At 44.2% G+C, this 26,864-nt stretch overlaps 1 protein-coding gene across 4 annotated transcripts in view; it reads left to right on the forward strand.

Annotated features, from left to right (window-relative positions):
• Nucleotides 1–845: 845 nt before the first annotated feature.
• FBXO25 (F-box protein 25) overlaps nucleotides 846–26,864 on the forward strand; it is a 46,678-nt gene continuing 20,659 nt past the window's right edge. For all 4 annotated transcript variants that reach the window (XM_057697788.1, XM_057697787.1, XM_057697790.1 and 1 more), the window contains exons 1-5: nucleotides 846–973; nucleotides 9,692–9,832; nucleotides 23,065–23,168; nucleotides 24,100–24,149; nucleotides 26,301–26,393. In XM_057697788.1, coding sequence (XP_057553771.1) covers nucleotides 9,699–9,832; nucleotides 23,065–23,168; nucleotides 24,100–24,149; nucleotides 26,301–26,393 — 381 coding nt within the window. In that variant the 5' untranslated portion in view covers nucleotides 846–973; nucleotides 9,692–9,698. The remainder of the gene's footprint in view (nucleotides 974–9,691; nucleotides 9,833–23,064; nucleotides 23,169–24,099; nucleotides 24,150–26,300; nucleotides 26,394–26,864) is intronic.

Here is a 26,864-nt window from a genome sequence, read left to right on the forward strand (position 1 = left end):
ACCCCATCCATACGGCTATTCATGTTTTTTCGGTTTTATTTTATTTATTTTTGGCTGCTTTGGTCTTCCTTGCTGTGCTCATGCTTTCTCTAGCTGCAGGGAATGGGGGCTGCGCTTTGTTGAGGTGCGCAGGCTGCTCATCCCGGTGGCTTCTCTTGCCGCAGAGCACAGGCTCTAGGCACACAGGCTTCAACAGCTGCAGCAGGAGGGCTCCGTAGTTGTGGCTCGCAGGCCCTAGAGCGCAGGCTCAGTGGCTGTGGCGCACCGGGCTTGCTCTGCAGCGCGTGGGACCTTCTCTGACCAAGGAATTAACCCGCGGCCCCTGCACGGGCAGGCGGATTCTTAACCACTGCCCCACCAGGGAGGGCCCGCTGCTCGTTTATTTTTAATGGCAAAATATTGGAAAGAACCTAATGCTCACCCCTGGAGAATACCTAAAACTGGACAAGAAGGGGCGGTTCTTGCACTGGGTGTGTGCAGGCAATACCGCTGACCTCCATCCATAATCGCTCTTGCATCACAGTAAAAGCATGTGGTCAAAGAACAGTGCTGTAATAAGCACACCGGGAGTAATTCACAAAGGTACTTCTCTGAAATACGAATACCTACCACATGCTTCCTGCAGCATGTTCTACATACGTAAACACACAGCTCACGAAGGAAACCTCGGATCAAATGCGCAGACCCGGCCCGCCCCCCACGGGCCGCCCCCACTGCGCACGCGCGGGCAGGGCCCTGGGGGCCGGGGCGGACGACGCCCCTGCGCACGCGCGCACCGCCTTCTCGGGGATCCTTGTAGCAACACGGCCACGCGGAGCCGTACCGGCCAATCAGCGCGGCTGGGGGCGGGGCTTCCCCGCGGCGCTCCCGGGTAGGAGGCGGGCGACTTCCGGCAATAAAGCCCGAGGCTCCGCCGTCAGGTGCGCTCTGGGCGTTCGTGCGCCAGGTGGGGTCGCGGCCGCTGGCGCGTCAGGTAAGGGCTGGGGCGCCGCGCGCGCTGGGTGGGGGCGGTGGGCGTGCGCGCGCCCGGCGGGGAGGGAGCCATTCTGCCGGCCACACGACGCGGCCCACCCGTCCTCGACCCCACGCCCACCCTCCGCGTCCCGCCGCGCAGCTCCCCTCCCGCCCCGACCTGAACCCACGCGGGCCGGTCGGCTACCTGGTCCCCCGCCGCCGTCTCCGGGGCCCCCTCCTCCCCCGGGCCCGGCGTCTCCGGGACCCCCTCTCCCCCACCGTCTCTGGGACCCCCTCCTCCCCCGCCGTCTCCGGGACCCCCCCATCTCCGCCGCCGTCTCCGGGGCCCCCTCCTCCCCCTCCCCCGCCGTCTCCGGGGCCCCCTCCTCCGCCGTCTCCGGGACCCCCCCCATCTCCGCCGTCTCCGGAACCCCCCCTCCCCCGCCGTCTCCGGAACCCCCCTCCTTCCCGGCCCGTCCTCCCCGGCGCCTCCCGCGCGGGCACCTGCCCGGACCTGACCCCATCTTCGCGGCGCCTGTGCTCTGCCCTCGCTCTGCTCGGTTCCGGCCCCTCTGCGGTTGCCTTCCTTGCTTATTTTTCTTGAGCTGACGCTCCAGAGTTTTGCATCCTTCTCTTCGCGGTGTAAGCTCCGTTTGGACCCTTTCCCCAGCCTGGCTCGGACTCATCTTAAAGGAGTGCCTTTTCCGGCGCAGCTCTCCTTTCTTGCCTCTTCCAGATCCTTAGCTCCGGCCCGAATCAGAGATGAGACGCTTTCTCCTATTCTTCCGTATTCCACTTTCCCTTCTTTCGGGCGGGTTTCCATGAGGCATCTGTGATTCTCTCAGGCTTTCTTGCAATAAACCCCATTTCTGATTCTCAGCCCTCGATTTACCATTTCTCGGTGGTCTTTCTGGATCACATTTTTGCACGCTTATAAGCCATATTCATGTTTGACCCTCAATTATTTGGAAATCTTGTAAGGAAAAGAAGGCAATGGAAAAAGCCAAATGCTTATCAAATTGAAGACTAGTCATTCTTATCTCAGAACAATGAAAATTATTTTATCCCAATCTGTTATGAAGGATAAGAAATAATAGAAACTTCTTTGCCAGCTTTTTTTCTCTGAATATGAAACTGCCTTTTATCTTCATTGTAACTGTTTGTAGTATGTATAGGAATAGCTTTTGCTTTACGGTTTTTATTGTTTTGAAAATCAGCTTAGTAGCTGAGTTAAGTATTATAACTGCATGACTTCTTCATGTAGCTTTAAAACAAATAGCAAAATACGTGTAGTCTTTTCAAATTTATTAGAGCTATGTTTCCTGTCTTATGTTTTCCTTGTCTTAGTGTTTTTATGTTTAGATCAATCATTACTATAGATCATATCTGATGATATATGACATATGAGCTAAAACATGCAAGAAAACCCCTGCAGTTTTATAACATCTGTTTTTATAGGGTGTTCAGGAATTGCTGTTATAAAAACATAGTGATAGAGCACGGATCGTGGATTGAGAGTCCAAGACTGTAAATCCCAGCTCCACCAAACTTTTTGCCTCAGTTTCTTCATCTATAACGTAGAGATTTAAAACTTCTAAATGGGGATTGTAACATTTCCTGCCTGGTAGGGTAGTGTGAGGACTAAATGAGATAATAGAGATAAACTGGCCATGGAAATTGATAGATCACACCAGCCAACCTAGTACTAACGTATATTGGAATCCCAACTGTCCCCTCTTGTGAAAAGAAACATAGAATTCTGTCCAAGAGCAACTTTGACATTTTCCGAACTCTTCTTTGCATACATTTGTAGCTATCACTTCATTTTCTGTGCTAATGAAGGGGCAGCCAGAAACAACTCACAAACACTCATTGCTTTTTTCACCACGTATCCCCCCCGCCCCGAGTATTTTATAAGTTTATTTCATAAGCAACGAACGGACTGTCTCTCCCAACCTCCTGGTCGCTGACCATCCACAGAGGAAGGGAGGGCCCTTGGCCTTCCGGATGGGAGGGTTGGGGGTGCTGCAGGGTTTCTGTAAGTTACAGCTTTCTGGCAGGTGAGAAAGTAAGACAGGAAATTGATGACTTTCCATGTTTTTATATTTGGCAGTTTACAAGTCTAGACTTTTCCTACTATGGCAGTCTTTTTTTTTTTTTCTTTTGGCACACGGACTTAGTTGCTCCGCGGCATGTGGGATCTTCCTGGAGCTGGGATCGAACCCTTGACCTCTGCATTGGCAGGCGGATTCTTAACCACTGCGCCACGGGAAGCCCTATGTCAGTCTTTTTTAACTTAATTCTTTGGAGGTAACACAATATTTTGGAGTCTTAAGAATTTGATTTTATACCAATAAGAAATAAAAATTAGGGATGTTTCCTGTAGTACATAGTTTTACTATTTTAAAGAGATCTCTGAATTTTACAAGGCAGCCAACATTCCTTAGTGGCAAAACTTTAAAAGTTGATTTGGGAGGCTTTTTGCTGTAGGATCTCAAAAAAATTGGGATAATTCTAGTTAAATGTTTTTAATTTTTAAACTTCCATCAGGTCAATACGTAAGCTATATTTTGTAAAAAAAAAAAAAAAGTAAATCATCCTTTGGTATGCTGTATGTAAAGGTCAGCGTCATTGCACTTTTTCAATAATAATAAATGCCCTACAGTTGGTTCATCAGTAAGCCAACTGTTTTTTAGCTAACAAGAGTACTTTGGGGCAGGTGATTAAATTTATATAGATACCTCAAGAAAAAAACCTGAATGTGCTGCATTTTGTTTCTTTAGCTTTTATACGTAGCATTTTGTTCTTATTATTTTGTTTAGGTATATGCTTTTTGGACCCCAGTAGACGGTTGAAAGAGATTTTAAAGCTCTCTTGTAGGGATACAGTATCCTTTTTTTTTTTTTTAAAAACCTTACTGCAATATCTGGTACAAAAGTTGCCTACCAGGAGATTACTACTTTACTCAGATACAGGATACCATGTTTATAAGCAGACAGTAATGTTCCCAAGAGGTTGGATGACTTATTTCTGAGGTCAGACTTACACATCATGATGTCTTAATGTTTTCAACACAGACCTTACAAAATTGCCGTGGAGTAAATAAGCAGCATGACCCTAAAGGTATTGCTGGCACTAGGCAGCTGGATCCATCTGGGCTCTGAAGAGCCAGTCTTCACACTTCTGTTTCCCCAGCTCTCACCCCAGGCAGAACAAGTGGGGAGCGGTCTTGACTGACAAAGATTAAACTGGTGAAAGCTAAAGGCTGAGCGTTTATTGTGTTTAAGCTTAGCTCGGTCCTTAAGAGTTGTTTTACAGCTTACTAGGTTAAGTAGTTTGTGCTATTTTTGCAATACATTCATGGAAAACCTAACAGTTACTTGTTTTGTTTCTTATTGTGTGTATATAAACTAATACTGAAAGTTTGGCATAGTGTTTTTTTTTCACCTCATTATGTAACCCTTAACATGCACAGAATGCTGTAAATCTGATCAAATGTGATGTGAATGATATAAAGTTATTTTGTATGTGTCAGTTTTGTTTTGCATCATAGTATGTGAGCAAAAAATAAAATTCCTTGTATTTAAAAATAATTGTCTAGGGTAATGCTTAACCCTTACTGAGACTAATAAATGTTTGCTGCTGTTGCCATTAGTTAACAGAAAGTGTGCTTGTTGAAGGAAAGACATTTCTTGGTTACTTCTGATTCTCCTGTGTGGGAGTTTGTGCTGGCAAGTGAACTTCAGGAAGTCCTGCTCTGCGGTAGCGCCTCACCCCGTGTCGTGCCGATAAAATAGAGACTAAGGGAGAATGTGCAGTAGGTGCCTCCGAGCTCTCTGACGTCAGTTGGCATAAAGTGTGCATAAAATCGCAAATTGTACCAGCTGTTTCACAAGAGTAGCCACCCTTTGAGTAGTTGCTCTTACACGTTTAATCATATTCTGGAGTAATTTCTAGTTTTTATTTTTGTACTTGGAAATTATCAAAACAAAGGTAATTTTAATTAAATTTATAAAATGCTAGCAATTCAGATCTTTTAGCAGAACATACATTAGCAGAATGTACATTTAACAGAAATACATTTCTGTGAAAAACCATGGGTCGTCATCATTCTAAAAGTTTAGCGATGTTTTTTCAATTTTCAAGCTTGTTACATGGCTCAGACGGGGAATATTTTTGAAAATTTGAGACTCAAGCCTTTCTCACATTGCAACTCGAGTGTTTTTTCTTTTTTTTGCTTTTCCCTGATGGCTTTTTTTTTGTTATTGTTTGTAATAACTGTGCTTCCAGAATCTCTGCTTTAGTTCATGAACTAAAGTATAAAGATTACAGATAAGTATTATGTAAATATATAAGTATTATATAAGGTTATATATTCTAACAACCTATGACGGAAAAGAATATGAAAAAAATATATATCACTGAATCACTTTGCTGTACGCCTGAAGCTAACACAACATGTAAATCAACTATACTTCAATTTTGAAAAAGGTTATATGCAAGTATAGGGCATAAGTATAAGGATTATACACATATGGGATGGAATACACACATTTGTTTTGAAACAAATCTTTTCCTCTGTTGAAAATAAAACACTGGGAAATGTGCTGTTTTTATGTCCATGGTCCATTTAGCTGCATTTCACTCCTTCCAGCCCACAGAAGTACAAACACTTAGCAGCTGAAAACTTCAGGCCAACTATATTTGTTTCTCACAGAGTTGTTTAAGTCAACAAGAATTACCTGTAGCATTTGGAAGTTGTAAAGGAATCGATTATCTTACTAGACATCCCAAGCTGACTCTTGAACGTTACGGTAGAAACTTAGTGTAAATGTTATCGGGATTGCTTGTGAGGCCTGAATATGTGCATCAAATGGTGCGTGGGCATGGTGTCTGAAGAGGCAAGTACAGTGCGTGTCATCAAGCCTTAAAATATTTTGTTAGCTGAGGTGCTGGCAAGACGTTTCTGTTGCTTAAGTAGTTATTTCTGCCTCTGTTCTCCCCTTCAGTCTATCCTTCAGGCCTGGCACATGATTCTAAAGATAGCACTGCTTACAGTGCTGTGTGGCTCAAAAACTTTTACTTAGAGAATAAAGTCCAAACATCTTTGATATTCAGCATTCCCCTAGTCCCCTTTCCAGTCTGGAACCACCTACCGACCAGCTTTGCTGTAGATCTCTCTCTTTCAGCCAGCCTATTCTGCTTGTTCTTAAGCGTGTCACGTGTCTTCCGTCTTCATATTTTGTTTTCACCCACCATTCCTGTGATTGGTATTTTTTTCCTTTCTTCTCCATTCACTTAAGATCTAGCCATGCTTTAAGGCCAAGCTCATGTCCTAGTTTCTCTTCAGAGGTTTTCCAGATGGTTTGCTTTTTACTCTAAATTTCTTTTAGTTATTTGCTCTTTACCACTCATTTGGTACTCATATTACAAGATTGCATGTGTTCATATATATATATATTTTTTAACAAGAAACCAAGTTTATTAATTTAAATATATAAAGACTTCTAAATTCAAAAGAAAGGAAAAAACTAATAAATTTGTAAAACCTGTGAGCCTACAAATCACAAAAGGAAAAAGGAAACCTACTGGGGACGATTCTTCAGCTGCATCAGGAATCATAATATAGCTTAAAGGTGTCACCATTTCTGCCTTTCAGATCAGCAAGTTGTGTTCTATAAAAATTGTCACATGGGTAATACATGTTCATCTAATAAAAGAAATATTAAAAATAAAAAATGCCTCAAAGAAAAATAATGTAAAGTCACTTGAAATTCAAACATGCAGAGATATTCACTATTTACATTTTGCTATATCTGCTTTCAGATTTTTTCCTACACACACGTGTGAACTTGTGCCCACGTGTAGACATACACAGAACTATCACATATTTTCCTAAAACTTGCTTCTTTCACTTAATATACTATGAATATCTTTTCATGTTAATAAGTATTTGCACAATATTGTTAATAGCCATTTACAATCCCAGCATAATAACACATGTATGTAACAAAACCTCTTTCGGATACTTTAATTGCTTATAGCTGTTACAGTTTGATCCTGTTGCAAAGAAGTCTTCAAGGGGCAGTTTTCTATGTAACATCGCCCCCCATTTCATTGAGACATAATGGACATGCAGCGCTGTGTAAGTGTAAGGTGCATGGCACGATGATGTGACTTACATCAGGAGACAGTCACCACAATAGCATCCTGGACATCCCTCACCTCATACAGACACAACATTAAAGAAAAAGTATCTTTCCTTGTGTTGAGAACTCTTAAGATTTCCTCTTTTGATAACTTTCATATGTAATGTACAGCAGTGTAAATTATCTTTATTGTGTATATGACATCCCTAGTGCTTTATTTTTTAACTGCAAGTTTGTACATTTTGACTACACATGTGCATGTATTTTAATATACTTTAAATATACTTACATATATAGTGTGTGGAGGGGGTTTCATTTTGTTTTTTAGTTCTTCAAGGGTATACCGGCATACCCTTAGGGAAGGGACACACTGTGTAATAACACGTTTAGTCTGTGTGTATGTGTTTGTCATTGAAGTCATCCTGTATTTGACCTATTAGCAATATTCTGCACAGTTGCCATTTGATTTTGTTTTTTTAAACGCAATTTAAGTGTATTGAGAAAACTTTGGCAATTGTCAGATCTGGTCCTAACAGACATTTTTCTCATTTGCGTTTTATGAGACAAAATTTGCTGGGGCTTTTTTTGTTTGTTTTTTTGGCTTCATTGCGTCATCTTTGCTGTGTGTGGGCTTTCTCTAGTTGTGGCAAGCAGGGGCTGCTCTTCACCGCAGTGCATAAGCTTCTCAGTGTGGTGGCTTCTTTTTGTTGCCGAGCACAGGCTCTAGGCACTTGGACTCCAGTAGTTGCAGTGCATGGGCTCATTAGTTGTGGCATGTGGGCTTAGTTGCTCCACGGCATGTGGGACCTTCCTGGACCAGGGATTGAACCCATGTCACCTGCATTGGCAGGCGGATTCTTAACCACTGTGCCACCAGGGACATTCTAAATTTGCTGTTTAAACATCTACTACATCGTGGTACTTGCCTTCTTTTGTAAGAGTACTCTCTAGCCTATATCTGAAGCTTCATGAATATCAGAGTATCAGACACCTACTATTGGAGACTATCTTAAATAATCTGAATTGACTAGACATGACCCTTTTGCATTTTAGGGTGATCAGTAGTTGTGAAACAGGAGCGTAAGATGAGGTTTATCAAAATAGTGTTGATTTAAGGAATTATTTTTAATAATCTTCTAAAGCAAGAATTTAAACAATATATGACTGAAAAAGATGTGTTCTGATTACTAATTAGTTTAGCAAGGGTTTGAGATCCTCTTGGTACAAAGAAAAATTACTTCATCATACGTTTCATGTTTAGCACTTGCAGTTGACCTAGGAATATGGTTGAAGACTTATAATTTTCCTCTTAATTTTTGTGTGTCTTCCAAGCCTGTGTAAATGCCTATTTAATAGCCTGTTTTTGTTAGTTATGTTAGACATATTTGGGAGATGGCATTTGGACACTTCCATCTCTGGTGTACTCGGAGGTATGATGTGCTGTATGACAGCTCCACGTTAGCGAAATACCCCAGGTCTGCTTTGGACATGAGATTAATATAACACATTAACTCTGCGGACACTTTGTTGAGTTGTCAACTACCTTTTTGTAGCTATATACAACGTATACTTTTAATTCTGGCTTCTTGGTTTCCTTCTCTGTTGATCCTCTTCTCCTGTCTTCCCGCTTCCCTGCATCTGTGGCTCTTGCTGTTTGGTGTCCTTCCGCTCGTCTTTATCCACTTGTCCCTTCAGTGTGACCAGTGAGTGACCCTTGGAGCTTGCTCCTTGGCTCTTTTTCCCACTCTGTGTGGTCTCCGTGTGTACAGTTTAGATGCTGACGGTCTTCCTACCATGTGCTCCAGCCTTATGGTCTCCTCTGGGCCGTGGGTCTACGTGTGCATTCCTTCATTCGTTCAGTGATTGTGGAGCTACTCTTGTCTGCCTGGCATCGTTGCAGGTGTTGAGAGGCAGAGTTGAACAAGACATTGCATTTTCTTGAGGAATGCAGACTGTAGCCGTGCGCGTCATTCAGACAGCACTTACTGCTAGGAAGACACTAGGTGCTGGCGGAGAGACTGAGCAGCCTCGAGGGCTTTGATCTGGTAGACTCGCCTCCCTGCAGACGGAGGTCCCTTTCTCCACCGCTGCTCGGTGTCTTCAGAGCACATTCCAGCTCCTTTGACCTGTTTGTCCCCAGTAGCCTCTCCATTCTCACTGCCAGCCCTCCCCACTGCCCCCCTTACGTGGCCAGATTCAGCCAAACTGGGCTGTGTGTAGGGACTGAGCATCCGTGTTTCATGTTCTGTTGCTTCTAATTCCTGGCGTGAGTTCTCTCTTTGGTCTCATATTCCCTTTTCTTCCTCACTCCCTGACCGCTTGTTCTTCGGGCGTGAGCTGAGATGTCACCTCTGGGAAACCTTCCATGACACTTGCAGGATTGCGCTAGTGAATCCCCCAGTCCCCATCCATCTTACCATTTTTAGTGCAACTGAGGTCTTGTGTTATCTTCACTGTTTTATCTCAGTGTCCATCTAGCTGCTATGTAAGACACGTGCAGGCATTTAAATATTAAGTAAGAATCGTATTCCTTGAAATTAATGAACATATGTTCTATGTTTTTAACATAAATTAACCATTTTTTATAGGAGAACTATGCCATTTTTGGGTCAGGACTGGAGGTCTCCTGGATGGAGTTGGATTAAGACAGAAGACGGGTGGAAAAGATGTGAATCCTGGAGTCAGGAACTTGAAGGAGAGAATAACCAGTGTCACATCAGCCACGGCCTGTGAGTTGTTTCCTGCCTGATTCTTACGGTTTCTCTGCTGAAGCCCCACGACTTGCCGTTTGGCTGCGAATTGCTCCCGCGCAAGGCTGGTGTGAGGAAACGAGAGCCGAAGTCTGGGCCTGGTAGATTGCCTCGTGCCCACACAGAGATGCTGCTGTCTTCTTTTTATTTAACATTTAATCCTTGCGGTAATCTGAGAGGGAGGTATTGTTATTATTAACCCTCCATTATATCGAGGAACCTGAAGAAATTAAAAGATGTAGTCTTGGCGGCCTGCGTCAGAGGCCCACACTCACAGTGGCTTACACAGAGAGGAACACACTTCTCTCTCAGAGGCCTGAGTTGGTGTAGTGACTTTGCTCGGGGCTGGAGTGAGGCGGTGTTTTGCTCTGCCATCCCCAGAGCGTAGCCTCGGTGGTGTGGGTCAGGGTGGAGCTTTGCCTCCACGTCCGCGTTCCCTTGGGTGGGGTGGAGGAGGGGGAGGAGGGTACGTGCACCGCACCTCACGGCTGGCGTGTGAGCCGCAGGGCAGGCTGGGGGTTGTGTTCCTTCTCCAGATGACAGTGAGAGATTGTGCGCACACAGAAGCAGGGCAGCGTGGCCGTGGTGTGCTGACTCACAATCCCTGTCACAAGTGTATTTGAGCATTTGGGGGATTGGGGAGGACTGGAGACCTTTTCCTCCACAGGGTCATGGGTCTAGTCGTCGATTTGACTGCATGTTTTTATCTCACATTTGCATAATTGTCAATTGTGTATTTCAAACTGACAGGTCGTCTGTTTTTCTGACAGGAATTTGGTAGCTTTAGACTAGAGCTTTAGACTAGGGTTTTGCCGTATTTAAAGCAGAAATTAATTTTATATTTCAGATTATAGTAAACATAACATACAATGTTTAATTTGTATTGTGGCATTTCTCCGCCGTTCTGAATTCTAAAATGCCAGTTTGAAAAAAGCTGTAACGCATGGGATAGAACGTTGCTGCTGCTTCCGCACTAGGGAACTCACATGTGTTTTTCCCTCATGTATTCTTTATTTCCCCTCATTCCAAACATACTGTGACTAAGAATACTTTTTTCTCACATACATGTAGAGTTGGAGGAATACAGTTGAGACCTGTTTTCTTTGCGTGGTAAACTCCACGTCTTCCTGTCTCCCTTCCCCGCTTCCCTGTGGACACTCCCACTCACCCACCCCTGTTCGGACTCGTTTGAAGATCCTTTGAACTAGTAAGTGGTGCTGGCAGAGGCCTCTCTGTGTGGGCGTCCTCACAAGGACAGAGAGGCTGTGTCACAGCAGCCGTGGACGGTCCACCACGGGTGGAGTGAACGCAGCTTCTTCTCATCCAGGTGCTTTCCAGTCTGGGTGCCTTCTCTTTATACTAAATGGTGTATATAATTACCAACCTCATATAAACTTTACAAACACGGTCAACTTGCTCAGCCTCTGCCAGAGAACACGGTGGGACCGTTGTAAATGAATCATCCTCAGGACCTTACAGTTGGATGTTTAGTTGTCATCTTTATTGAGTTTATCCTGAATCTTTTTTTTTGTTTATTTATTTATTGGCTGCCTTGGGTCTTTGTTGGTGCACACGGGCTTTCTCTAGTTGCTGCGAGCAGGGGCTACTCTTCATTGTGGTGCGCGGGCTCCTCATTGTAGTGGCTTCTCTTGTTGCAGAGCATGGGCTCTAGGTGCGTGGGCTTCAGTCGTTGCAGCACATGGGCTCAATAGTTGTGGCTCATGGGCTCTAGAGCACAGGCTCAATAGTTTTGGTGCCCGGGCTTCGTTGCTCCGTGGCATGTGGAATCTTCCCAGAGCAGGGCTCGAACCCGTGTCCCCTGCATTGGCAGGAGGATTCTTAACCACTGCGCCACCAGGGAAGTCCAGTTTATCCTGGATCTTTATCAGCTTCATTCAGAACACACAAGGTATATGGATCAGAGACGTTTCTGTTAGTTACCTTCTGTGGACAGAAAGTGTGTTGGTCCTCCCAGCCCAGTGCTTCCTCCAGATCCTTCGCCGTGAGGGACCAGGAGGAGGTGACTGTGCTTTGCTTGTTGACAGCAAGGGTGCTGCTGTCCCCTCCCCTCCAGAGGGGGCTCCTTGGAAACGGAGTGGGCCTGAGTCCCGCCTGTGCTCCTTTGGTGTGTAGATAAGTCCCTCTGTGAGCCAGACCCGAGATGCCTCTGGCTTTGTTATTACATGTGCTGTTGTGTGTGTTCAGTCTACACTGTATATCAGGCATTTACTGTGTGTTCACAGTGCTGGGATCCAGCAGTAAACAGAAAGAGCAAAATCCATGCCTGGAGGGGTTAATGTGGTGTATCACATTGACTTGCAGATGTTGAACCATCCTTGCATCCTTAGAGTAGATGCCACTTGACCCTTTTAATGTATTGTTGAATTTGGTTTGCTAGTATTTTGTTGAGGAATTTTTCATATGTTCATCATTCATTTTGGCCTGTAAATTCCTTGTGTGCTTGTGTGGTTTTGGTATCAAGGTAATGCTAACCTCACAAAATGGGTTTGGAAGTGTTCCCTCCTCTTTGATTTTTTTGGTAAGAGTTTGAAAAGGATTGGTGTTCATTTTCCTTTAAGTGTTTGGTAGAATTCACTAGTGAAGCTTTCTGGTCCTGGACTTTTGTTTGTTGGGAGGTTTTTGGTTACTGATCAATCTCCTTACTCTTAATCAGTCTGTTCAGATATTCTCTGTCTTCACTATTTAGTCTTGGTAGGTTGTGAGTTTCTGGGAACTTAACCATTTCTTCAAGGTTGTGTCCAGTGTGTTGGCATATAATTGTTCATAGTAGGCTCTTATGATCCTTTATTTCAGTGGTATGAGCTGTGATGTCTCCTCTTTCATTTATGACTTTGAGGCCTCTCTCTTTTTGGCGAATCTTGCCAAATGTTTGTCAATTCTGTTTGTCTTTTCAAAGAACCAGCTCTTAGTTTTATTGATCTTTTCCATTGTCTTCCTACTATGTTTTCCATTGCTTTTACACTTTGTTCTTCTTTTCTAGTTGCTTGAGGTATAAAGTTACGTTATTTAAGATTTCTCTTCTTTCTTAGTGTAGGCACTTATCGCTATGAACTTCCCTCTTAGAACTGCCTTTTGTTGCATACCTTAAGTTTTGGTATGTTCTATTTCCATTTTCATTTGTCTCAGGGTATTTTTTTTTAAAGCAATTTCAGTTCCTGAATTTTATTTATTTATTTATTTGGTTGTGCTGGGTCTTAGTTGTGGCAGGCAGGCTCCTTAGTAGTGACTTGCTGGCTCCTTAGTTGCAGCATGTACACTCTTAGTTGCAGCAGACATGTGGGATCTAGTTCCCTGACCAGGGATTGAACCCAGGCCCCCTGCTTTGGGAGTGCAGAGTCTTAACCACTGCACCACTAGGGAAGTCCCATGTCTCAAGGTATTTTTTTGATATCTTCTTTGGCTCATTGGTTGTTAAGTAGCATGTGTTTAATCTACACATATTTGTGATTTTTCCAGTCTTTGTCTTGTAATTGCTTTCTTGTTTCATATCATCAAGGTCAGAAATGTGCTTGATATGATTTCAGTCTTTTTTTAATTTAGTAAGACTTGTTTTGTGGCCTTATCCTGGAGACTGTTTCATGGGCTCTCGAGAAGAATGTGTACTCTCTCATTTTTGGATGGAATGTTCTGTATGTGTCTGTTAAGTTCATGTGGTCTAATCTGTCATTTAAGACCAGTGTTTCCTTACTGATCTTCAACATGGATGATCTGTCCATTGATGAAAGTGAGCTCTTTTTTTAAAATTAGTTAATTAATTTTATTGGCTGTATTGGGTCTTTTTTGCTGTGTGTGTGCTTTCTTTTAGTTGCAGTGAGTGGGGGCTACTCTTCATTGTGGTGTGCGGGCTCCTCATTGCTGTGGCTTCTCTTGTTGCGGAGCACGGGCTCTAGGCACATGGGCTTCAGTAGTTGCAGCACATGGGCTCAGTAGTTGTGGCTCACAGGCTCTAAAGCGCAGGCTCAATAGTTGTGGCACATGGGCTTAGTTGCTCCGCGGCATGTGGGATCTTCCTGGAGCAGGGATCGAACCCGTGTCCCCTGCATTAGCAGGTGGATTCTTAACACTGTGCCTCCTAGGGAGCCTGAAAGTGAGCTCTTAAAGTCTCCTCCTGTTATTGTGTTGCTGTCTCTCTCTCCCTTTAGGTCTGTTAATATTTGCTTTATTTATTTAGGTGCTCCTGTGGTTACAAATGTTATATCCTCTTGGATTGATCTGCTTATCATTATATAATGACCTTCCTTGTCTCTTATTACAGTCTTTAAAGTCAATTTTGTCTGTTTCTGAAGTAAGTTTAGCTGCCCCAGCTTCCTTTTGGTTTTCGTTTGCGTGGGCTGTCTTTTTCCATTCCTTCACTTTCAGTCTTAGTGTGTCCTTAAATCTGAAGTGAGTGTCTTGTAGGCAGCATATGTATTGGTCTTTTTTTTTTTTTTTTTTAATCCATTCAGCTACTCTGTGTCTTTCAATTGGAGAATTTAGTCCATTTACATTTAACGTAATTATTGATATGTACATACTTACTGCCATTTTGTTAATTGATTTCTGGCTGTTTTGTAATTCCTTTGTTCCTTTCTTCTTCTCGTTTTCTTCCTATGTGGTTTGATGATTTTCTTTATGGTATGCTTAGATTTCTGTCTCTTTATCTTTTGTGTGCGTGCTGTGATTTTTGCTTCGTGGTTACCACAAGCCTTACATAAAACAACTTATATTTGTAGTAGTCTATTTTAAGCTGATAACATCTTATGTTTTGAATACATTTTAAAACTGCATTTTTACTTTCCCTCCAAGTTTTGTATTTTTGGTGTCAATTTACATCTTTTTATATTGTATATCCATTAACTAATTATTGTAGTTACAGTTATTTTCACTACTTTTTACTACTACTCCTTTTGTCTTTTAACCTACATACTGGCTTAAGGAGTGATTAACCCACTGCCTTTACAGCATTAGATTATTCTGAATTTTACTACGTATTTACCTTTATAAAAGTGAGATTTATACTTTCATATGTTTTCTTCTTTGTATTTAGCACCCTTTCATTTCAGCTTAAAGGCAACCCTTTAATATTTCTTGTACGACTGTTCTAGTGATGATGAACTCCTGTAACTTTTGCATGTCTGGAAAATTCTTTATCTCTTCTTCAGTTCTGAAGGACAGCTTTACTGAGTAGAATATTCTTGGTTGGCAGTTTTTGTTTCTTTTTTTCCTTTCAGCACTTTGAATATATTGTGCCACTCCCTTCTGGCCTACAGAGCTGCTGCTGAAAAGTCTGCTGATACTTTTAGGGAGAGTCACTTGTATGTAAGGAGTTGTTTTTCTCTTGTTGCTTTTAAGATTCTTTTCTTATCTTTAGCTTTTGACACTTTAATTATAATGTATCTTGATGTGGCTTTCTTTGAGTTCATCTTATTTGGAACTCTCTGAGCTTCCTGGATCTTAATGTCTGTTTCTTTCTCCAGGTTAGGGAAGTTTTCAGCCATTAGTTCTTCAAGTAAGTTTTCTGCCTCTTTCTTTCTCTTTTCTCCTCTGGGACCCCTATAATGTGAATGCTGGTCTGCTTGATGTTGTCCCATAATCCCTTAAGGCATCTTCATTCTTTTTTCTTTTCGCTGCTCTGATTGGGTGAGTTCTACTTGCTGTCTTTGAGTCACTGATATTTTCTTCTGCTTCATTTAGTCTGCTTTGAACCTCTGTGTTGTAGTTTTCAGTTCCGTTTTTGTATTTTTCTGCTTTGTGACATCTATTAGGTACTCTTATATTTTCTGTCTATTCGTTGCAGTTCTTTTTGTGTTCATCATCCATCCTTCTCCAGAGCTCCGTGAGCATCTTCATGACCATTATTTTGAACTCTTTATCAGGTAGATTACTTATTTCCATTTTATTAAGGTTTGTTCCCTGTATGCAGATATACCTCTCAGGGGAGGACTCTGTTTTTCTGATAAGATATCTAGTGGTCTATCTTGCTGATTTGTTTTGACCAGTGAACCAGCTTTGGGGCTTATTTTTCAGTTCTGCTGTTTTACTGTTTATTAATACTTGTTTTTTGTTTTTATTTATTTATTTATTTATTTATTGGCTGTGTTGGGTCTTCGTTGCTGCACACGGGCTTTCTCTAGTTGCGGCGAGCGGGGACTACTCTTCATTGTGGTGCGCAGGCTCCTCATTGCGGTGGCTTCTCTTGTTGCAGAGCACCAGCTCTAGGCACGTGGGCTCCAGTAGCTGTGGTGCTTATTTTTCAGTTCTACTGTTTTACTGTTTATTAATACTTGTTTTTTGTTTTTATTTATTTATTTATTTATTTATTGGCTGTGTTAGGTCTTTGTTGCTGCACACAGGCTTTCTCTAGTTGGAGCGAGCGGGGGCTACTCTTCATTGTGGTGCGCAGGCTCCTCATTGCGGTGGCTTCTCTCGTTGCAGAGCACCAGCTCTAAGCACGTGGGCTTCAGTAGCTATGGTTCTGGGGCTCTAGAGCACAGGCTCGGTAGTTGGTGCATAGGCTTAGTTGCTCCGTGGCACGTGGTATCTTCCTGGGGAGGGGATTGAACCCATGTCCCCTGCATTGGCAGGCAGATTCCTAACCACTGCACCACCTAAGAAGTCGCTGTTTGTTTTTAATTTATTTGGCTTTGCAGGGTCTTCTAGTTGCAGCCTTGTGGGATCTAGTTCCCTGAGCAGGGATGGAACCCGGGCCCCCTGCATTGGAGCGTGGAGTTGTAGCCCCTGGACCACCTGGGACGTCCCCAACCTGTGTCTGTCTTTAACAGTTCAGTTTGTTCACGTATTCTTTTCCTAGCTTTGAAGTTGTATGTTTATATTATTTACTTTTTATTCATATATGTATTTAATGCTATAAAGTTTCCAGTAACAGTTGTTTTTCTTGGGTCCTGTAAGTTCTGATGTGTAGTTTACACGTGCATCTTATGTTCAGTGTGGTGTTTGTTTTGCTTTGTGAGCCAGGCCCCTTCACACTTACTGCTCTGTTTGGGCTCAGTTCCCTGAAATTAATGTTTTGCATGTACAGTACATGTTTGCATTCGTGATCTGTCTGTCTTATGTTTACCTCTCTCATACACACAACAGAGTCTTGGCCCCTTGTGTTTTATTTGCTTTTACTCTTTTGATATTTAGGAAGTTTTTTTTACCTCTTATTTTCACCTTTATGTTAATACTTTTGCATAGCATCCTTGGTTCCTTCTTTTCGAACGCTGACTGTTGGCTCCTTACAGTGCGTGACGTTGCAGTTAGTTGCTGACCTCTCCCTGCCCTCGCCTACCTTGTTGGCCGTTGTTCTCTGCTGTGTGTCTCACAGCCATCACTTGCTGTGTCTTTTTTGTCCTCATGGACCCTTCATGTACATGTAGAAATGTTTAGTTCTACACGTACATGCATGTTACTTGTTCAACATCAGCCTTCTTGCCTCTGCCTCTCTAGTGCTGCCGGCTTCCTGGGCTCATCCTGCAGTGGATTCTCCGCTGATTTCCTGGTTGCAGCACTTCCTCTGTTCATGGACATTCGTAACATTTGTTGTGACCTTTACCCTTCAGACTGGTCTTACCTAAATGACGCGTCCTCGCCTCACCGGAGCATGTTAAATACGCTGCCTGGACCTGTTCCGTTCCTGGCCTGTGATCCCTCCTACAGAACTGCTGTCAGGTCTTTGTGTCTTTCTCATGTTATGGACGTGCGTTCTTAGAGTAAACGGGGAGTGTGACCGTCACGAGGCAGCAGGTTGGAGGCGCGCGGTCAGAGCACGCGCAGGGGGCGTCCGTGGAATGCAGAGGTGGCTGCTGTGCCCTCGTGCGTCCCCAGCTCTCTCTCACGGAGTCTGCGGCTGCTGTGATTGGACTTCTCGCGTGGCCCTTCTCCGAGAGAGCTCTCTCTGCAGCCTGTGAAAGATGGCGTTCCCTCGCCAAGTTGCATAGGGTGTCCTCCGCGTCTCTCGCTGGCTGAGCCTTGGGGCTGCCTGGGCCCTGTCCACCTTGGCCTTCAGTGTCTTGTCCTGCCGTCCGCCTGGCGCTCCCTTCACGTATTATGTCTGTGTCGGATTCCTCACGCGTGTCACGTGAGATGTTTAGGACAGAAGTGCTAATCCTAAAAACAAACAGGTTTTGCATCTTTTTTTTTAAAACGTAAGTAACATTGGACCTTTTTTTAAAAATATCTTTTTGCAAGAGAGGCTAATAACACACTGATGCAGAAGTGACTTTATATCAGGAGACAAATGAACATGAACATTTGGCCGGCAGGAGAAAGTGACATAACCCTGACCCTTTGTAGAAAATGTGAGGATACAAAGGTAAGTTTAATAGGCGACTGACATGCAACTGGAAACAGTGACCTGGGACTGTTAGAGCAGAGACTGTGGCCCTCCAGGGGAGAAGTTTCTTTCACTGAAAAAAATGCTAGTGGAGGTCAGCTTAGAAATCAGTTACCAGTGACTGTTTCTGAGGGGTTCCTCTGTTTTCTTTTTGGTAAAACAATCACATTTTGTGTGTTTGTCATGTTTACTTTGGTATGTTAAACATCTCATTTTGCGGAGTTTTTCTTCCCAGAGTCTCCTCTGTTTGAATGGTAGAATTGATAGCCTGTGTGTGCTTTCAAGAACAGTATCGACTGAAGTAATTTAAGAAGATAGACAATTGTATTTGTTTCCTAGAGTTGCCGTACTGTAAACCCAGTGGTGTAAGACAACAGGAGTTTTTCCCCGCAGTGTGGAGGCCAGAAGTTCAGAATGCAGGTGTCAGCAGGTGGCTTCTCTTGGCGAACTTCCAGCTGCCGGGCTTGCCAGCAGTGCTTGCAGTCTTTCCGCGCCAGTCTCTGCCTTGGCTGTGACTCGGCTTTTGTCCCTTAGCTGTTGTCACCTGGCCGTCCCCTGTGTCTGTCCTGTGTGGCCTCTCCTCATATAGCGTTTGGGGCCCACCTGGTTAATCCAGGGTGGTTTTGTCTTGAGATCCTTCACGTGATTATATCTGCAAAGACCCTCATGTTCGCAGGTTCCAGGGGTCAGGACTTAGACATATTTTGAGGGGCCACTGTTTAACCGAATGCAGTAATAAATATTTCTGGTTTAATACAGTTTTTAAGATTCTGATTTCAGGCAGTTGAGTGGGGATAGGGGCTACAGCTTCCCCTCCCGTGCGCAACCCTAGAAATGATAAAAAGATATGTATTATCTTGACTACTGTAAACATATATTGTACTTGAGAAAAAAAAGGGGGTGTTGCAACTCTCAGTGTCTTGGTGCACCCTAAAGGATCAGGAGTCCGTGGGACGGGCTTGCACGGCCTGTGGCTGAAGGGCTTCTTGGTGGGGAGAGTGTGGGGTGGTATCGCCAGGAAGATGGCTGCAGCAAGGGCCCCTCCCAGGGACAGCCTCGGGTGTGTACTTGAGGAGTGCAGCAGCAGCCACCAGCAGAACACCCTCCATCCCCCGCGCTGTGGAGGTGTGTGGTCCGGGCACTGAGCAGTGATGTAGTCTGGGCAGGGCCAGAGGTGACTGGGGTGCCCACAGTTCCCGACCCTGTGCCCACACGGGCTAACAGCACAGCCCACCATTCCCCATCTCTCACCGAGGACCAGGCCGGGGCACCCAGGCAGCAGTGCCTGCCCATCCCCCAGCCAAGGGGACGGTCCAGCAAGAATCCCTGCCTTCCGGGCACCTTCAGAGACATCAGAATGCCCCACCTGGCTGGGAACCGCCAGCTCAGCCTCCGGAGAACTCGTCCACAAAGAAATAATTACACAAATCACAGCAGGACTACGTATCATCCTGAGACACTTGCACCTGAAGAGATAGCCTGTCTGGGAATTATGTCGAAATAGTTGAAGTGGGTCCCAGCTAAGAAATGGGTGGAGAGAGAGATGAGGTACATTGGGTCGTGAGTCGATGATTGTTGAATGATGACTTGGCAGTCAGAGTGGAGAGGAGGGTGGTAATGAGGTTAACTCCTTGTCTTTTACAGGCAGCTCAGAGCAGAGGTACTGCCTGGTTTTTTGTTTGTTTTGTTTCTTAATTTTTAAACAGTAATTTGTTTTTGGCTACATTGGGTCTTCATTGCTGCACGAGGGCTTTCTCTAGTTGTAGCGAGGGGGCTACTCTTTGTTGCGGTGCTCGGGTTTCTCAGTGCGGTGGCTTCCCGTTGTGGAGCACAGGCTGTAGGTGAGTGGGCTTCAGTAGTTGCAGCACACAGGCTCCGTAGTTGTGGCACATGGACTGTAGAGCACAGGCTCAGTAGCTATGGCGCACGGGCTTAGTTGCTCCACCGTATGTGGGATCTTCCTGGACCAGGGATCAAACACACATCCCCTGCATTGGCAGGTGGATCCTTTTTCGGTTTTGTTTTTTTCAGATCTTTATTGGAGTATAATAGCTTTACACTGTTGTGCCAGTTTCTGCTGTACAGCAGAGTGAATCAGCTGTTTTTATACATATATCCCCACATCCCCGCCCTCTTGAGCCTCCCCCCCCATCCCAGCCCTCTAGGTCATCACCCGTCATCGAGTTGATCTCCCTGTGTTACGCAGCAGCTTCCCACTGGCTGTCTGTGTTAGGTTTGGTGGTGTGTGTATGTCAGTGCTACTCTCCCACTTCGTCCCAGCTTCCCCTTCCCCCACGCCCTGTGTCCTCAAGTCTGTTCTCTGCATCTGCGTCTTTATTCTTGCTGGCAGGTGGATTCTTAACCACTGCACCACCAGGGAAATCCTTGTTTGTTTGTTTTGAATTATAAAATTAGCAACCAAAACAAGTGAAAATAGAAATAATGAAAATTTAACCAATTCTCAAGTGTGGTGTTGGCAAGGGAGACTTTTTATTTTATGCTTGGTTGGTTTTTTTTTTTTTTTTTAGCACAAATTGCCTTTATAAATATTAAAATGTAAATCGTTCAGAGATCTTGGTAATGTTTCTTACTAATTATGAAACTTTTGTGACTTGTCTTACAACATTACAATTACAAACTGCCAATTAACCATTTTCAGAACTGGAGGTTTACCCTCCCTTGTCTTACTTCCTAGAATTGTGTGGAAATGATGGGATGGTGATAGGCTCTCACAGAGCATTGCATGCCAGTCTGTGCTGACCCAGGAGAGGTCTGGGGACGAAGCTTAAGGCCATGTTATGTGACTCCTGAGGAAGATGTCACCCGGATGAGGGTCACGCTGTGGGCCGAGGTCAGGTCACACGTGGGCAGTGCTGAAGCTGCAGACTGACTTCCAGGAGTGAATTAGGAGAAGAGAGTAACTTCTGCGCTTAGCCCTCAGTTATTTCTGTCAGGAGCTTTTTTTTTTTTAATTGCAGTATAGTTGATTTACAATATTGTGTTAGTTTCAGGTGATAGCACAGTGATTCAGTTATACATATATACATACGTATCTATTCTTTTTCTACTTATTTTCCATTATCTGTTATTACAAGGTAGTGACTACAGTTCCCTGTGCTGTACAGTAGGTCCTTGTTATTTATCTGTACGTCAGGAGACGTTTTGATGGTTCTTCTCCAAACGTGTCCTTGTCTTGGTTGGAAATGGATGTGGGGTATGGGGAAGCTGTGCACTTTCAGTGCATTTATCAGAAAAACGTTCCCAAGAGAGAGGGTGACCGGGTGCTGGTGGAGTGCTCAGCGGTGGGTGTGGAAGGCTGAGAGTCTCACCTTCAGAAGTCAGACACGGTTTAAATGTAGAGATATCTGTACTTCCTTCTTTTCTGTCTGTCCCCTGGGACTGTTGCCTCCCTTCAGACGGCATGGCCCTCCCCGGGCAGAGTCTGGGCAGAGCACATGTGGGCGCTTCCCCAGTGCCTTGCCGTCCTGCGCCCAGCCAGGCAGGGGCGTCCGTGCCTCCCTCTCCAGCAGATGACCGGCAGCTCCCTCCTCTCCTGTCGCCTGCGTTCAGTCCTGTGGTGCCGTTTCTGGAGAGCCGTGGACTTCTGCCTTTCCTTGATGCCTTTGTGGTTGTAGTTAGAAAAGCTGTTCAGACTTGAAAGCGTCTGCCTTTAGTATTTGAATCAATGACAACAAACCAGTGTGAAACTAAGTATGAGATAAAGCCAGATCAACCAATTTCTATGAATTGGTGTAATTTAGCATCTGCCAGTAAATGTTAAGTTGTTTGTTTTTTGTAAACGCACTTTTACTTGTCTTGATGATTTACAGCTATTGCCAGTGTTGTTTAAGTCTATTCTGACAGTGATAAATGGATTCATTTGGCAAATTCAGCTGATTTTATTAAAAGTGAATACGGGTTAGTGGAAGGAACTCATGTGCAATTTTCTTGTCAAAGAGTGGCGATGAGGCAGCCAGCAGTGTTAGTCCCTCAGTTTTGAGCACCGGTCCCTGGACCTCCACTAGCCAGCTCATCTCCACAGAGCCCCTCCTTGCTGTTAGACTGAAAACAGTCTGGCTGTCAGGGTGCTGAAAATAAAAATAGCGTGCATCTTTAGTTTTGAGTGGGGGGGTTGACGACTGCTTTTTGCATAGTCATTTTGTTTTTGTTTTTGTTTTTTTACTACAAGGAAAGTGTGTTCAGGCTGTTTAGTTATCACCTTATGATTTTATTTCCTTCATCCAAAGGAAGAAAGTGGGAAAGCTTTTAATTAGATGTATTTAAGTGGAAAAAAGAAATGTTTTACTTCATCAGCTTCAGTTAAGGCCTTAACAGGTAGCATTATTTGGTTGGTTCTTATAAGGAAGTGTGCCAGGGCAGTGATGGTTCCAGTTCAGTCTTTGGAAATATGGGGACAAACAGAAATGTTGAGTGTTCACTCAGCGTTGGAGCAGGGATACAGCAAATCATTAGTCAGTATCAGGTATCGTGTTGTTATGTTAAATTTTTTACAGAGTATAAACTATAAAACTGTAAGTTTTAAAGTCTGAAACTACCTTGGTTGAGCATGTCAAAATCCTTAGGAGATTCTAAAACATGTGCATCACTTTCTGATATAACATTCTGATAACCAGGATAGATCTCAGATTTCTCAAAACAAACAAAAAACTTAGACATTAGCCTTGTAATTTCAAACCTGTGATTTGTTGCTTTGAAAATGAAGGATTGCTTTCAGAATTTAACATGATTTTTATTTTGGGCTCCTGAATTGCAAACCAAATACTCATTATCTTTTCTTTCTTTTCTTTTTTTTACAAAAGAAAATCCAAATGAAATTCCTGTGAAAATATTTTAATAAAATGCATCTTTATTTCAGTATCTTAAATAGTGAAGGTGAAGAAATTTTCAATAATGAAGAGCGTGGATATGCATCCAAAAAGAGGAAAAAGGACCATTTTAGAAATGACACAAATACTCAGTGTAAGATCATTTTCATTAATAATTTCATGGTATTTACTTGTTGAATATGTAGATAAATCGAGTTGCGTTGACAGTGCTGTCTTATGCCATGAGTGCTGATACAGTTATGTAATAAGTAGCAGGGCTGTCTCCAGAGTTGCCCACTGACTGACTGGTCAGAGTTGTGCAGCTCAACCATTTAGTTGAGTAAGTCGTTAGTAAGATTTGCAGCAATGAAGCAAAAGACAGGAAAACCCACAGAACAGCCTCTGTGTCTGAGTGTTGAATCGTGGTCCTGGATTGAGGTCCATCCACTCTCAAGCAGTGCGGCCGAACCTTGGGGGCCTTGACACTGGGCTTTGGTGCAGGAGACGCTGCTGCTTCAGAGCAGAGGGTAGACGTGGTCAGAGCGGGAGCCATGCAGGCGGGACGGGACGGGGACAGGGAGGCTCTGAAAGGGCCGGGCAGGTGCTCAGCCTTGAGTCATGAGAACCTGTCAGTGAATTCAGCCGTGCGCCCCCTGGAGGCTCCCATGGACAGTGCGGTCCCGATCCTCGGCGCGTTGGGATATGAGCTACGCAGAAAGTGTATTTCAATGGAATACCGTGTGGGGCAGTGAGAGAGGAAGAGAACTTTTATTAGGGTATATACGAAACGCACTTTTATAACCATTTATGTTTGGATATGACTGCAGTCACTGGCGACACTGTTTTCTTTTACGTTACCAGGACGTGGTACTGTCATAAATCACTTTTCACGTAAAGATGTTTCAGCACCTCTTAAACTGATATTAGGAAACGAAGCTATTCTGGCTGCATTTAGGCAAGTCAGAGAGTCTCTTATATATACCATGTCAGGTAATTTTGTTAGCATGTGCGACTGTTGAAGTTCCTTAAAATCTTCATTTTGTAATGATTCACCAGATTTTAAAAATAGTTAATTTTTATTCTAGGTTTTTATCGTGAAAAATGGATCTATGTCCATAAAGAAAGCACAAGAGAAGTAAGTATTCTATTATAATTGAGTGTATTTTGTATTGTTTCTGTTGAATTTGTGATGTCACATTAAATAAATTGTCTCTTTTGCAATATCAAATCTGTGTCCAAATCCTAAGAAGTGAAAGCACGTGAGGGTCTGTGAGACAGTGTTGTGTGTGGCGGCGGAGGGGGCCGTACGTCAGTGCCCCGTGGAAACCTGAATCAGCGGAGGGGTGTTTCAGAACAAGTGCAGACCCCCCGGTACTTTATTTTCTTCCCCTGCCCTCCCCAAAAGCTGTTCATAGTGAGCCTCTGGTACTAGTGGGGCTGTGGCTTGGCTCTCCTGTGTTTTGGGATGGTGAGAACAGTTTGTAAACCGCTTGTTTATTTTGTAGAGCAGCTAAGGTGATGTTGCGAGTTAAGCTGGAATCTGCCAAGAGCAGTTCGAGCCCTGCCCACCTTTCTTTTGCAGAAGGTCTGTTTACCTCAACTTTGCATGTTTCCTTTTCCTCTGCTTGGTGTCTGGGGAAGCTTGCTTCCATCCCTAGTCTGAGAAACTCTGCATTTGCCTTATTTTGCAACAATTGGGGAAAATCATTCAGGAAGCAGTTGTTAAGCATGTATTATGTTAGCGTAAGTTAAGGGTTCCAGAAGTGTTAATAGTAGATGTCCTGAAACCAGCCCAGCTTCCTAGATGTTTAAGGATTAGATTCTGAGATAGAGAATTTATCTTACCTATTTGGTAATGGTTAATATTAATGTTAAATGGATGTGAAATCACTCTAATCTGTAACATACACCCCAGTGCACCCGTGAAAGGTGTTTGGCAGAATTGGAGCTTATGAAAGACGGTTAGACGTTTCGTTTGCTGGGTGTTACCACACTGATTACAGAACAGAGGTCCAGCTTTGGCTGCACACACAGCAGAAGGGGAGCTTGTTGCGAGTCTGCAGGGTGTTGCGTGGTCCTGGGAACATGCACAGGGAGGCGCAGGAAGGGGCCAGGAGATGGAGCTGGTCCCCTGTCTCCCTGCACCGCATCACACCTTTGGTCTTCTCACCTGGGGCCCACCAGGTGTCTGCGGCTTGTGTGGTTCAGATGTGCGATCTTAATCCCCCCAAAGAAGAGGCTGTTGTGAGATGGGTGGCTGCCTGGGAAGAACGCCAGTGTTTGGAATTCCCTTCACTGAGAAGGAGAAGTTACTGGCTGTGATTGATTTCGGGTTGTGATCGATGCCCAGTTACCCTGGCTTCCTCCACAGCTCCCAGGGACATACTTTGCTCCTAGTGGGTGTTCAGTAAAAACACCACGGAGACGGTTGTTGGGATTTGGGTACAAAACCACATCAGCCCTCAGGGGGTGCATCTTCTGTCAAAGCCTAAGGATTTCCCCTCCAGCCCCCCTCTGGGCCCTCTCCTGTCCCCTCTTTGAAATGTGAGGCATATCTGCCACCTCATGTTTTCTGTATCATCCCCCACTTTATCTTTCCCCACAACCCTGAATTGAAAATCTCTTTATGTTCTAAGTATTGTAAATACAGAAGATAGAGTTTAAAATGTCTTCTGAAACCTAGGGTACAAATCTGTACAAACCAGCGTGCAGCATAGGGCACGTCACTGCCCACGGTCACACCGCCTCCAGCCCTCTCCACCCAGACGGTGCTGCTCAGAGCCCGGCCCACCCCCCCCCCCCCACCCCACCCCACCCCACCCCCGCTCAGGTTCCTCGCGGCCTGGATCCTGAGCGGCTGGGCGCATGTCCGTGCCTGTGGGCACCCAAGACTCCCTGCAGAGGAGTCGAAATTCAACATGTGTGTTTATAGCAGATGCTTCTTCATAGTAGCCAAGCATGCTTTTTGTATTTGTAGTTGCACAGCCTAGAATACATCCAGTTATTTTACGATTTTTGCAAACGAAAGAAATTGACAAATATTTAATCAATATTTATGTCATTATATCAAGAGTGGAGTAGAAATGTCAGTGCATAGTGTCTTGATTATACGTAAATGACATTTAGCATTGCTTTAATTCTGCTCTCCTCTCATCTAAATGTAGAGTAAATCGTAGTAAAAACAAATATCCGGTACCAAAATTCACATTATCCTTTACTAATTCACATTAACTGTTATTCTTTTTCACTAATTGACTAACGAGGCTTTCGACGTCTGTTTTTCCAGAGACACGGCTACTGTACTTTGGGAGAAGCTTTTAATCGCTTAGACTTCTCAAGTGCCATTCAGGACATCCGAAGATTCAGTTACGTAGTCAGAGTAAGTGTTTTATGTCACAGCCCCTTGGTGATACTTTCAAGTGACTGCGTTTTGAAGATTGTGACGTGAAATGTTTAAGATGCTCTTGGCAGCTGCGCCCAGTTGTGCTTGTTCGCGGGTCGAGAACCCATGAGGGGCGGTCAGGAGGCGGAGCAAGGCTCCTGGGCGGGCGCTGGGGCCTCCGCAGGCTCCGTCGGGGCGGCCGCGTGCCGCCCGCTGTCAGAGATGCGAGGGGGAGGCAGAAGTTACCCTGGGATTTCTTACCCAGGTGTTTCACGGGCGTTTTCTACGTTGTGTTTTTCACGGAGTGTGATCCCTGCTGAATAGAGGGACAGCAGGCTAATAGAAAGAAGGAAATGTGTACGGAATGGAACTCCACAGAAGCCTCATTGCGTCAATGACATGTTTTTAGAAGAAATTTTTATCTTGGCCTACATTCAAAAAAGAACGGATCCTACCATATATTCCATG

The sequence above is a fragment of the Hippopotamus amphibius genome, chromosome 10, assembly GCF_030028045.1.
Source record: "Hippopotamus amphibius kiboko isolate mHipAmp2 chromosome 10, mHipAmp2.hap2, whole genome shotgun sequence".
Lineage (NCBI taxonomy): Eukaryota > Metazoa > Chordata > Mammalia > Artiodactyla > Hippopotamidae > Hippopotamus > Hippopotamus amphibius.